This window comes from Pagrus pagrus (genome assembly GCF_965226575.1).
Source record: "Pagrus pagrus genome assembly, chromosome: 14".
NCBI classification, from domain to species: Eukaryota; Metazoa; Chordata; class Actinopteri; order Spariformes; family Sparidae; genus Pagrus; species Pagrus pagrus.
This window is the reverse complement of record NC_140198.1, coordinates 25,819,946-25,833,259: the sequence shown is the minus strand read 5'-3', so window position 1 is coordinate 25,833,259 and position 13,314 is coordinate 25,819,946. Positions and strand designations below refer to the sequence as shown.

Genomic DNA, 13,314 nt, shown 5'->3' with positions numbered 1-13,314 from the left:
CTCGGTTTGGTATTTTTTATTCATTCGGCCACATGCTGTTCGCTTTGGAGTTTGTATCCCCACGTTAATGAAAGTCTGATTCTAATAAGCTGCATAATACCAGCTGCATTAGCACAGCAGGACGTCATGAGATTAGAGACTAGGTCTCAGGTTGGATTCATATGGTATGTCATGTTAGTGTGATTTCATGGACACTAAACCCCTACACTGTAAAAAAGTCATTTTAGAATTAAGTGGAATCAACATATCTTTTCTAATTAACATAAATATGTGAGTTTTGTTTCAAGATTGATTAAGCTTAAAGTTTATAGTTTTTATTTTCAGACCACTTCCAAACTTATAAACTGAGTTCTTTTAACTTGAAGTCTTTTGGCTTGAAATGATGAGTTGGACAAATGTAATGTAAAGAGTTCAATCAACTCATAGAAATAGGTTTCTAAAGAAACATGATCAGTATATTGGCAGACTTCCCAGCATGCATTGTTTGAGAGGTAAAACTCTCTGGAGTCCCTTCTTTTTATAGTTTGAAGAAAACATCCGTTATGGAAACTTGCTGTGTGTTAAGATAAGTCATGGTTGCTTTTTTTATACAATAAGGGAAAAAACTCTAGCCATGACAGAGGTTAGCTATGAATTCTGCCTTTAGCCCATCACACTTTTGCACTTCTGATCAATTGCTGAGTTGCTTCATGTAACGTCTCCACGCTGATCCTGTGACAGTTAACTCAAAGGAGCTCCTGCTGCTACACTTTGTGTGAAATGAAGAACTGACTCCTCAAAGAAATCATCACATTTAAAAAGATATCCAATTTATTTGTAATGATTGTCAGTGTCAACAGTTGTAGATTCAACTTTATATCTCAGGTTTGTCGAACATGCATTCTCAAGGTCAGTTAACTTTAAATTGTGTTTCACAAAAAACAAAAAAATGTAAAAGATGTTAAACAAACTATTCAGCCGAAATGAGGTTAACTCAAATATCAAAGCAGCAATTGAACTTACACTTAAGTTGAAACAGCCCAAAATTATTTACAGTGTACTTACCTTGTGAACTGTCAGTCACTTTGGCCGTTACCTTAAAGGAAAAGTTCACCCAAAAATGAAAATTAATTCATTATCTACTCACTCCCATGCTGATGGAAAGTCAGGTGAAATTTCGTAGTCCACAAAATATTTCTGGAGCTTCAAAGCAAATCAGAGTTGCAGCATTCGGCACTAATGACTTTTTATTTTTGGGTGAATTTCTCCTTTAATGTCTCAAATGGAAGAGAATGTTTCACTTGTAACAACGATGTGAAATGTTAAATATAATGTCAGGAGAAGTTATTCTCATGCAAGCAAAGTAAAAATCAACACCAGGCAAAAGATTTGTTTATTTGGCCTAAAAGGGCCATAAATAAAATTTTATTCTCTCGATTTATTAACAAGCCACAGGAAGTCCATGGCTGTCTACCACAGCACTTAAAACATCTCATTCTGGCGCAGTCCACAAAGACATGAGACCCATTTTGAGATACTCTGAGCCGCTGATAAATCTGAAGGCTCTCTTCCTTAACTTCCTTAGAAAAATAAAACAAAACATGGTAATACTGTACCAAACTGGAGGCAGAGCAGCAGGGTGATCCTTTTCACGCAGAGTGGGGTGCTTTAGAAAGGGCTATGAGCGTGGTTGGGGAAGCTTGAATCAAACAGCAACAACAACAATAATAAACTATGAAAAACCCTCAAACTTTTTTTTTTTTGCTAAACTGAAGCAGAATGTGCTTGGCTTTCAACCACCGCATGATTGCCACTGTTTTCCATCAACTTCTCCTCTCATTTCTTTATTCCCTCCCAACAGTCCAACAGTCCGTCCTCTCCTCCTGCCTCCGTCATGTCTTGTTTAAAATAAAAGTGAACTAATATTTATAATGATAAAACCTATAGCAGCAAAAGAGTAACAGAGGAATAACAGCTAGAAGCGAGTGACCCCTGGATTTATAAGGAAGGCATGGGTTAAGAGAGGTCCATGGATTTCTGCCCTGGGTGGGGCCTGTGATAAGGGAGAGGTGTGCTGCAATCCCTCTGAGCTCATCTCCCCTCGGTGGGCACCCTGCAGACGGCGGCCATGATGCGGCTGAATCGCTCACACAGCTCCAGGGTGGAGTAGGTGGGCAGCTTGGGAGGGTCGTGGAAGCTTTTGATTTCCGTCGAGCAGTCCAGTAACTTGGGGAGGAAGTCGGTCAGCTTTTCCTGGAGGTGGGCTGCCAGCAGGAGGACAGACAGACAGAAAGATAGGAAGTGATTAACTGTACGGGCCTTGCATCACAATGTAGTGAAAGTCTGATTCCAGACACAGGAATCACAGGGTAAATATTTTCAATGTGATATCACAAGTGGTTTCAAAGCATGTTCCACAACAGATACAGATTGTAAAACCCCAGTGAATAGTGGTCTGAGTGATAAGCTCAGCTTTTCCTGAACAAAGGCCAGCAATAAGGAGAACAGGCTCCCTCTGGACTCTTACTGGAACATACTGATAAAAGCTGAATCCTCTTAAGGACCATTTCTCTACCAATAAATTATTTTCAGGAGTGTTCTCTGAACAATGCTTAGCCATCTGACCCACAATCTAAAAAATGATTCATTGTATGTAGGGCTGCAAATAACCGTGTTGTTTATAAAAACCAATGAAAAGAACAAAACCCAAAGCTATTCAGTTTATATAAAAGACAGAAACACTCAAAGTACTCAAATGTGTGGCTGTTTTGATCGAGAAGCGACACAAAAAATTAAACGACTATCAAAATATATGTGCATATAATATATATGCAACATCTCTGATACATGCTGATGTGTTGATAGCTGACAGTGAGTCAAAGGGGCAACGTCAAGTCAAAGAGAATATGTTGGAAAAACATTTTGTCCCACTATTTAGCAATTATAAGCAGCATGAAAACATTTAATAAATGTTTAATATCAAGGCTGCAACCGGTGATTATTTTCATCATCCATTAATTGTTTTCTTGATTAACTTGATTAACTTTCTCACATTTGAGAAGCTGGAACTGATGAATATTTTGGCTTTTTTAACATAACTATGACAATAAGTGGATTATTACGGCTTGATTCCACCTGTCACATCTCTGTAACCTCACGTGTGCAACGTTCTTTGTTCTGTCCTTCGGGAGCGTTTCAGAAGCGTCATGCCTGCCTGTTGTCGCTGACTTGTTCTGATTGTGTTTATTTGGTCATTTTTCCTTGATTTCTGTGCTTCTAGCATGGATGAGTCGGTTAAGTAGTATATAGTATATAGTATAGATCCCAAGTCGGCACAGGGTGTTTTATTTTGAAAATGTATTGGATGCTCTTTGCCGTTCCTGTGTCTGACATCCTTCTGGCTGGACCTGCTCTGTGCAGCTTTACTCGGCTTCTGTCAGCTTCCTTCAAAAATAGACTCGCAGCGTATTGTCTGTGGAGCAGTGGGGAAAGACACTTCTGAAATGCATCTTGGTGCACCTGGCGGAACCACGAGCATTGACTAGAATGGCTCCGGCAGCTGTGTTGCAGCCAAAATGCGACGCGGACATGCCCAGATGAATCTGGGGTTAAAATGGCTAAATAATGTAGCTCTAATGAATAACACACTATTATGTAGTTGTAAGCAGATAACATTGATCATAAATGTATTTGTCAACAACTAAAACTCCTCCTGTAGGCATTCATAAGTGGAGGCTGCTGTTTGAACAGATAATGAATGACAACAACACACAGTTGTAATAATATAAAATCTTCAGTCTTCAATGTTGTACATTAATAAACACTAAAAATGTCTTTATAACTGCTTACATCTACAGTCTGTTATAAACCATTTATAAATGTTTGTATACTGCTTATTAATGTTAAGTAGAGGGAAGGAAAGTAAAGACTTGTGAGGCTATGACTTTCACTGAAGAGGTGACTGCTGCTGGGAAACTCTTAAATCATCTTAAAACATTCTATAAAAAATTGTCTCGAGCAGTTTTTCCAGATAAAACAACACTTTAAATTTTCAGATTTCCCAGAACAAGTGGAACTGCTTCTCAACCTGGAAGGCATTCTACTGTGTGAACCGAGCAGTGGCCTGATTCTGATGATCTTTGGCAGGGGTACGGGGAATGTACTAGTAACCTAAGACTTCAACTCTCCAGAAATATCTAATAGGCCGAGACTGTTCCTCCTCTCCCAGGGACTCACATTCCATCTCTTGGCCCAGGTAGGAGCACCAGCGGTTCCTCATGTCCTCCACCGCCAGCAGGTCCCTCTCTGTGTCGTGGATCAGCAGCAGAGGGATGCAGGGCACCACCAGCTCGTTCATGATGCCCAGGCCAGTGGTCACCTCCGGTTCTTCTCCTGACTCAAACATGGCAGCCGCTTGCTCGTTTAATTTCTGTGGAGGGGGAGACACTGGTGAATTTTCAGTATGTAAAATGATATGTTTTACATTCATTCCTCTTGCAGCACATGTGATATATAGCTTTAACACTTGCCCAAGGCTGTGGAACAACCGCGCCCAACACTCACACTGTAAAATCTGGCAGTGAATATTTTAAGCTACTATTCTTTGTCTTACACCTTCGATTTTAGGGAAGTTATCAATCCTCTAAGTTTTTGAACTACTGTTCCCAAATTTAGGGGTTTAGGGTGCATGTAAATGTGAGGTAAGGTAGAGGTAATTAGTTAGCTGTAGGCTACAGCCTGAGATCTGTTTTTTTTGTGTGCCTATAATTGCTTTGTAAAATTGGCGCCACTGAAAATATGCAGAATTAGCTAAAAGCAGTTCTTCTTTGCACTGTTGCCACAGATATACAGACAATTATCACTGCATTACTTTGATACTAAAGTAAACTTGAAAACCTGATGATTCTCAGGCAACTTGCACAATTTTAATGAGCGTCTTTTTTCTGAGTTAGCAGATTTATAAATGGTAATTCAGAGGCAGTGATATATTTGAACACCGTGAGTGACACTGAAAATAAAACTATGTGTCTCTAGTCTCTGTGTTCAGACTTGAGTTCTAACTCTGAAAGGGAGGGAGTATGAATTTGGATGCATATTGCAGCAATCGGGTGCTAAGGTTTTCAAAGTACCTTAAAAGCCTCTATGAGCTGTTCGTCACTGTGTGCATGACTAACTTCCTGTTGTTTTTAGAACACTGGCATGAACCTGTCTCTTTCATCTCATACAGTATCTTTGCCTCATGTCTGTTGCGCCCCCCTCAACTCTCCCCTAGGGAGGCACTGATTCAAGCAGAAAGGCCATGTTGCCCTCATGAACATTCTGGCCAAGAAAATTATTATATATTATTTTAATTTATTTGAAATAGCTTTGTCAAAGAACACACTTTGCCAAGTATGCAATTTATTATATTTGTGTTATATAATTGTTTTTTATTCCAAACAATATTCTTGAGTGTTTTCATCTTTACCACATGATTCATTTCGCGGTTCTTGTTCTTTCTAGTAAAGTTTTTCATTTGTTCTAATAGATAAATCCTAGTCAGCTAAAGTACTAAGAGTAATCCCACACACATCATTAATATCACATAATATCCTGCAGCCACTGGAACTGAAGTGGATCCTGGCGTTCTTGCATTCATGTGGATACGAGCTTTTCTTCTTGGCCTTAACCACCTTGCTGTCACAGACAAACTCCCTGACCTCCTCTCTGAGGAAACGACACATTTTTTTTTGCTAGCCAGTTTGGAATCGGGGACTGAGAGGCTGGATTTGCAAAACATCCAAGTACATTAACTGTGTCAATGTTAGCAGTGTTTTCAATTAAAACAAGAGCTGAAGGTAAACAGCTGAGCGGACGCAGCCAGAGGTCCTGGCCAGAGATCTAAGATGACCGATCAGGCTGTGCAGAGCTGAGGTTTGAGGTTAGCTGAGGACACGCTTGTGTCTCATGGTAATGTGTTTACACTCGCTGGCCCTCCTGCTTCCTATTCCCACTCCAATGATTACATTACGAGCACAATGCTGGTGTAAGGTTACTGAGTGCAGCAGCAAGAGGGCTTCTGAGGACCAGTATGAGGCTGATCAGACCAAAATACCCTCGGCCCTAACCAATAATACCAGAGCACAGCCTGGAGCTTGGTGGGGCTGAAATGAAAAGGGGCTCACATCACAACGCTGAAAGGATTTTCATCTGTCAGTATCAGATGAAAAACCTTCAGTGGAATCTTTTGTGGGCTGCGAGCAAGCCAAAGCAATATCTCAGCAAAAGCAATTTGATTATAGTACCACGGCTCAGTATTGAAGGGGAAATGTCTGGCCGTGTTAGTTTTGCTGAGTCACTTTAACAGAGGAAGTTTGATCCAGAGGAAAGGGAGTGACAAAGAAGAGACGGAGATCACAGGGAGAGAACTGCTGGACACAAACACACTCTGTACAGAGCCAATGCCCACTTTGTAAGCACTTTGTTTAGCTGAAAAAATATGGCATAAAAGAATAAACATATCCACTCATTTCAATAGTCAATGAAATATATCACTGCGTTGATGCTTGCATTCCCTCACCAGCAAACACTCCCGACGGTAATAACCAAGGAGCTCCTCATCATGCCCTCTGTACAGCCCTTTGGACAAAAGCTCCTTGTTGTACTGGTACGCGTAAATCAGATACATCAGGGCCTCCATGTAACTGGAACGAAAGAGATGCACAGATGTTACTGTCAGATAAAATTGTATCAAAGTTGCACGGAGAACTTGTGTTTGAGTGAGCTGTTTCACTGAAGAAATAAACCTGATGAACTCACTGCACAACTATACAACTGGGAGCTGCGCAGACTGTAAGATGCTGCCCTCTGCAGGCGGCATCTTAACGTTTACTGGCAGCTACAGATAGGCAATTAACTGAAAATGAATGTGATGTGCAACTCTAAACTGAGTTAAAACTTTACCAAGGTAGTTGGAGACTGAGTTTTCCTAACAGTAGGTATGTGGAGAAGCACTAGAAAGGTGTCAACATACTTTGTCTTCTGTGAGAGCTCCAAGCCAGTCACCATGAAGATGGTCATCTCACGGAAATTCCGGTAGACCTGATGCCACATCTGGTTTAGAGAAACAGAAGTTACCATAGGCAAGTGCAGTGAAATTTATATCCAGTCATATCAACTGTCAAATATAGCATAGGCTATAAAGACCATGTATAATACTGCATTAGAGGCAGTATAAAAGGATTCAGATCTACTATGTTAGATAAATAGAACCAGGAAGACACCACTGCTGACCTCATATTCATCCATGTTGACCTCCTCTGGCTTAATTAGGTCCAGTTTGGCACGTGCCACATTCATAATGCTCTTACATCTGTGAAGGGAGGTGGGGAGACAGGAAGAGGAAGCGGCGTTAGCGATGAGATGGTGAGTCATTGTGAGGTACTCCAGGAGATGAAAGAGTCCACCCTGCCCCTAGGCCTTAACATGGCCTAATGAATCACTCTTTAGTGCTGAGAGGAGAAGTGAAACACTCCTCCGGAGGCTCCTATTGAGGCCACATGCACACATAAATCTAATTATCTTGCTCAAAATAGAGGAGAAGGGAGAAATCAATTTTTCACTCATGAATATGGATTGAGGCCAACAAGCGTAGTTGAAAATTCTAAGAGATAGTAAGGGGCATTATATACCCTAATGACAAGAGCAGTACAATGTTAATAGGCAGGGAGTCTTGATATTTGCCGGCAGTATTAAAAGAAAATTATTACTGGACACGTGTCTCCTAAGATTTTTGTTTGAAAAAAATAATAAAAAAATACAGAGGGAATACCATCAGATCACTGTCCGGTACACAGCGTCAGTATTTGCTGAGGGTAAACCTATATGTTCTGTATGTCAGAGTCTAGGTTTCTGCTGCCCTCTGCTGGTCATTTTAAGAAGCTGATCTGATGTAACGTAATTCTTTCAACTGACCAAGTTTTAGACAACAGGAATAAAATCTTATTGTATTACAAAGTTTAAGGCTGTCTACTCTACCTCTCATCAAAGGCCAGATTCCTGTCAGCAAACTGTGTGAGCAGAGTCCTCTCCAGGATCTTCTTGGGTGCCTGGTTTTGGATGAAGTAGACGATGATGTGCTGCAGTCGGTAGTCATTCTCAGGAGGTGTGTCCTCCTGGGCAAATCTCAGAAGACGAGCATACTCCAGCTTTATGGCCTGACCAGAGAGACAGAGACAGCAGAGTAACGGTTACAAACTCTGAATAAGGTTGAGGTAGTATGTGACATGGATACTACTACTGACTTGGGTCCTCTTAAAGGGTAACTCCCCACAACCTGTAAACACACTTTAATGAGTATTTGGTGGAATACTACTACATATGTGAAAAAAGTAGTATAAAACCTTTTGTGGCTCCAGAGGAAGCTGCATGTAATCTGTTACATCCTCCAGTGATGTCACTCAGTGCAGTTACATTGTGGGTAATGATGGATGTAGCTTTCGAAAAGCAGTCCTCTGGTCTTGCATTGCAGTCACTAACACCAACATGTTGGACTCATTATGGAAATAAGATCAAAATTGATACAGCAGAACCAGAGATATCATCTTTTTTTATATAGATATCACACATTCTTCTTACTTAAAAAAACCTGCCGCCTACATTACCCACAATGCCACTGAGTGACATCACTGAAGGCACCTTATCAAATAACATGCAGCTTCCTCTGGAGCCACAAAAGGTTTTATACAACTTTTTTCACATGCGCAGTAGTACTCCCTAAGACACACTTAAATGTGGAAAATTGGTTAAGCTTTGAGTTCAGAACTACAGGACAACCTGCAAAGGCTTGCAGTTAAATACATTTAAGACATGATTGTTTTCATCATATTACAAATTTGGAGTTGATTTATGAAGTCACAATGCACTCAAGAGTTAGATGCAAACACAATGTAACTTCTACAAATTGGTACATGATTCATAAAAATATCAAATATTTTAAGGTGGGCACACTCACATATGCTCTACTCTCTCAGAACTGGAAAACTGTTACATACGCAATCTAACAAGATTATTCTTGAGATAGTCTATTTAGGGGAATCTTTATCATCACATTATTGGCTTCTATTAGATTTGAAATGTATCTTTTTCTTTCACCTCACTACACATCGGCCTTCATGAGAAATGGTATATAGAACCATCACATGTATCCTAAAGTTTACTCTTTCATTGCTGAGAATTGAAAGTTCAAAGCTAGACGATTTTGGCAACATAGGAGGTGCTGACTTGATGTGGTTGATTTAAATATTCAATGTGCTGCCCAAAAAGTTAGGAAGTTTAGAGCTGAGTAGCTGCACAGCACATGTCGGAGTTACTCTGTTGAGTTACAGTGACTGTAGTAGTTACTAAATACTGTAAGTGTTTTATCCATCTTACTGCACTGTAAAAAAAGTACAAAGGAGAAGACCAAGAAACACATACACAGAAGAGAAGGTGGATGGAGGTTAAGTTGGTGAATGAGTGGAATGAAGAAAGGTAAAGGAGAGATAGTGTGTACCTTAAAAAAGGCTGCCTCAGGCCCATTCTTTTCATATACGCTGCTGGTTTTGCCAATGGCCATAATTATACCCTGCATGTTGGGGGTCATCATCGCCTGCCCAGGAAGCAGGAACCATGTTAAACACAACAACAGGTCCTTGTGACGAGCCGAGCAAGGTCGACCACTATGTTATGCGCTCTGAGGCGCTACAATAAAGCATACCACAGTCAGGGCATGCTAGACATCACTCAGCAGTCCATGCATTGGTTAGAGTGACACTATTGTGAGGGACACAGCCAGTCAGTTCAATGGCACAATGCACAACCCTCACAAGGATAATGTGTGAAAACCAAGGCAGCCATGTGACAGCTGTGTGTGACAGATAGCCAACAGTGCGGGGGGACAGGCTGGAATACTAACAGCAGCAGCAACTCTACACTCAGACCATACTGACCTACATCTACTGCTGTTAACAAGGCAACCCAAAAGAAAAACAAACTATGAACCATGATAACTGCATGAAATCTGTACAAACTATCATTAACATCCCCTGGAATTGCATTCGGTTTTATATACAGGCCAAACATACAACAGCTTATTCAAATCACAACATGAGCCTGCGTTCTTGTCTTTTTCGATGTAAGAGTGACTTGTGTGAAGCAGCAGACTTAAGCTTTCTGCAAAAGGTCAACCTACGTCTGTGCCAAGATGCAGACTGGCTCAAGAAGAGACTTTTCACACAAGAGTAACGCAGAAAGGCCAACAAAGAGGTCAGGCTTATTGCGCAGCTTTTTCAGCCTCAAGCCAATCCAGAAATATGTTGGCATAAAGTGTCAGATTTTCTCAGGTGTGAAAAACCTTCGTGTAGAGCCGTGTGAATGGGCAATGATGCTCTCACTCAATATATCAAACAGGCACAGACTTGTCAGCACAACAAGGGGGAGAAGGTTTGTCTGGGCGAGAGCTACCTCGTCATCATACCCCCCCTCTTCTGACTCAATGACAAAGGTCCCCACATTAGGAATGGCCACCTCTACGGTACGCTGGCCAGGGGACTCATCGTCCGTGACCAGGTCAGGAGGAGGGGTGGAGGGGGTGCTCACCTGGACCTCAGGCTGAGGGGAGGTGGGAGGGGGAAGAGACTGTAGAGAGAATGGGACAGAAAGGATAGAGGACTGATGGAAAGGTGAGGAACATTAAATGTAGAGAAAAGATACAGTGAAATATTATAAAGAATACAACGCATTTTATACCTGAACACCACAAGATTTGATGTGGTTTTCTCAAAAGACTGACATATTCTCATTGGCTGTTAAAGACTGGGTTTGACAGATCAAATAACTTTTAATCCTTGTTCAGACTCACTGGGAACAATTGTGGACACGGTGCTGGAAACTAGAATAAGCTTGAAATGGGTTTAAAGGATAGTTTCAGGTTTTTTCAAGCATGTCTTAAAACAACACTGATGTTGAGTGAGGGGGTAAGTGCTCCCCCTCTCTATACTAGCTGTGAAGAGCTCCCTTCCCAACACAGTTCAAATGTAAAACACAAAGTCCATAATTTGCTTTCTGTGCATAAAATGCATTCTGAAGGTCAGCTAGGTCAACTAGGTGTCGTTATAGTATTTTTATTATAAGTTCCCTGTTGGTGTACCATTCCTCAAAGCAGCTCAGAAAGGAAAGCAGACTGTTTTGAAAAATGTCGAAACCATCCTTTAGACCTGCATTAACGGTGGGGTGAGCAATCCTGGAGAGAGATAGTTGATTGTTGAACGTCATTCCCCGCATTTAACTGAATTTTTGGTCGCTTGGGGGCAGCAGGCAGAAGCTGAACACAACACAACAGAAACATTCTGTATTAGCATCTTTAAAAGTTGATGGTGAACTTGTTAGCAACCAGCAGTAACAGAACAACATCATCATTCATTTTCAGGTGTGTTTCTGACCAGCTGGTGAATGTATGTACAATATTCTCCTTGTTATGGATCTCTTTAGTTTCCATCAACTACTAAGACAAATATCTGGATCTTTACCTGCTAAATTCTACACTATGTTGACCAGCTAGTCTCTAACTTTGTTCTGCTATATGATCCTAGGCAGGTAGTGAACAGTGGACTTCAAGCTTTTTTGCTGAAAAAACAGCTGCCTACTGCATCTCTATGAGAGTGTGGTGTGCTGTTTTTGCATGTTTTACATACAGCATTTAACAATGCTTCGGGGCTCCTCTCCTCCTGTTCAGCAGCAGCCCTGGAGATGGCCCGCTCGGTGTCCTCCTGCAGATGCTTGGAGTCATTTGTGGGTGATGGCTGCTCCATGTACTCTGGATCCTGCTGGGGTACTGCAGGATGACAATGACAACATTAGAGAAATGCACAAATGCATGATACTTTACGTTTCAAAAGTACACAAATTTATCTGGAGAAAGTAACCATAGTATTCACCAGTATCGAGGATTACATGTAAATAGTTCTGATTTTTTGACAATCCTAAATTAAAACTAAGCTGAGCTTTTTTACAGTGTGTCTGCATTAAACTATCAATTGGGTTCCATTATATGTTTATTTGAATAAATTAACAACCCAATAACAAACAGCTTTTACTGCCTAATTCAGTCAATCGACACACTACAATTCAATATGAATACATCCGAGTGCTCTGGGCTGAAGCATCTTATTTTCATACAGCCAGCACAAGTCACACCCTTTGCTGTGATATACTGTATATATTGCATACAATCTTATAGACAATAACATGTCAAAGGGAGTTAGAGTTGTAAGGCTGCACAAAGTCATTTCCTCGTCTGTTTGTAACTCTCTAGGGATCAAGAGGTTTTTCTGTATATATATTTCTACCAAGTATTGATTCTAAATTAAGTATTCTACTCTGTATTCTGAGCGCCATGACCCTAACCTGCGTTGTCTGGAGGGCTGGACTCAATACTCATGGGCTGAGGGGAAGATGAAGAAGTGGAGATGCTGGATGCTGCCGAGGCAGCTGCAGCGGCTGCGGCTGCGGCCAGGGCCAGCTTCTCCTGCTGGGCCTTGCGGGCCTGCAGAGCATCCCACTCCTCAATCTCCTTGTCAAACAGCTCGTTGTCCTCCTTCACATACTGCTTCAGGTCAGGAGGCAGTTTGTCCATGCCGCTGAGTATCTGTCCTGTTTCTTTATCGAACTCTTCTGCACAGACAACAGAGGGAGACGATGAACAATCTGTTCAGCATCAGTGGCTTTTTAAATGTATGTTTTGTATGAACTCTTTCAACAGACAGGACTTACTATTTACTTTTATTGCTATACTTAAAACACACACACAAAAAAAATGCTTTTGTTATCGACACCACCACTACATAAATTGAGAAGATGAAACCTGTCCTTTGACTAGAACTCAGTTCTTCTTGCTTCTTTGTCATTTTTGCTGGAATCAGCTTCACTACTTTGATTTAACTGAGTCAACAGAAAACAAATATTGGACATAAATTCGTAAATGAATGTAAAATCAATGTGGAGAACATCAAAAATAACTAAATGACTTTTCAAGATCTAATGGTTCAAGTGGACTAGTGGACGCCTTTAGCAAGTTTTATCATTAAGGTTTTTGTGTGTTGTTTATTTATCTGTTCTAGCTTTTCAAACTATGTGTACACAGATATAATAATGAGAAACTGCTTTTTTTCAAACTCTACGCCAACTATTTCCACATCCGAAGGTATGAGATTATGTGATAACCAACAAAGGAGTAAGACCCAAGTGATGGAATAAGCTGTAGAAATCAGTGATTAAAAGGTTAACCAAGCCATGATGTTCATATGATGACATAAATGA

General features: G+C 40.8%; 1 protein-coding gene across 8 annotated transcripts in view; it reads right to left on the bottom strand.

The window, feature by feature from the left end:
- Window positions 1-787: 787 nt before the first annotated feature.
- The window catches only part of usp25 (ubiquitin specific peptidase 25), a 34,699-nt gene continuing 22,172 nt past the window's right edge, over window positions 788-13,314 (bottom strand). For 5 of the 8 annotated variants that reach the window (XM_084372860.1, XM_084372861.1, XM_084372859.1 and 2 more), the window contains 10 exons: window positions 12,403-12,669; window positions 11,691-11,830; window positions 10,462-10,635; window positions 9,512-9,607; window positions 7,996-8,174; window positions 7,252-7,330; window positions 6,992-7,071; window positions 6,539-6,662; window positions 4,216-4,408; window positions 788-2,243 (listed from right to left, as the gene is read on the bottom strand). In XM_084372860.1, coding sequence (XP_084228986.1) covers window positions 2,071-2,243; window positions 4,216-4,408; window positions 6,539-6,662; window positions 6,992-7,071; window positions 7,252-7,330; window positions 7,996-8,174; window positions 9,512-9,607; window positions 10,462-10,635; window positions 11,691-11,830; window positions 12,403-12,669 — 1,505 coding nt within the window. In that variant the 3' untranslated portion in view covers window positions 788-2,070. The remainder of the gene's footprint in view (window positions 2,244-4,215; window positions 4,409-6,538; window positions 6,663-6,991; window positions 7,072-7,251; window positions 7,331-7,995; window positions 8,175-9,511; window positions 9,608-10,461; window positions 10,636-11,690; window positions 11,831-12,402; window positions 12,670-13,314) is intronic. The other 3 variants (XM_084372864.1, XM_084372865.1, XM_084372862.1) reach the window with 2 other exon arrangements.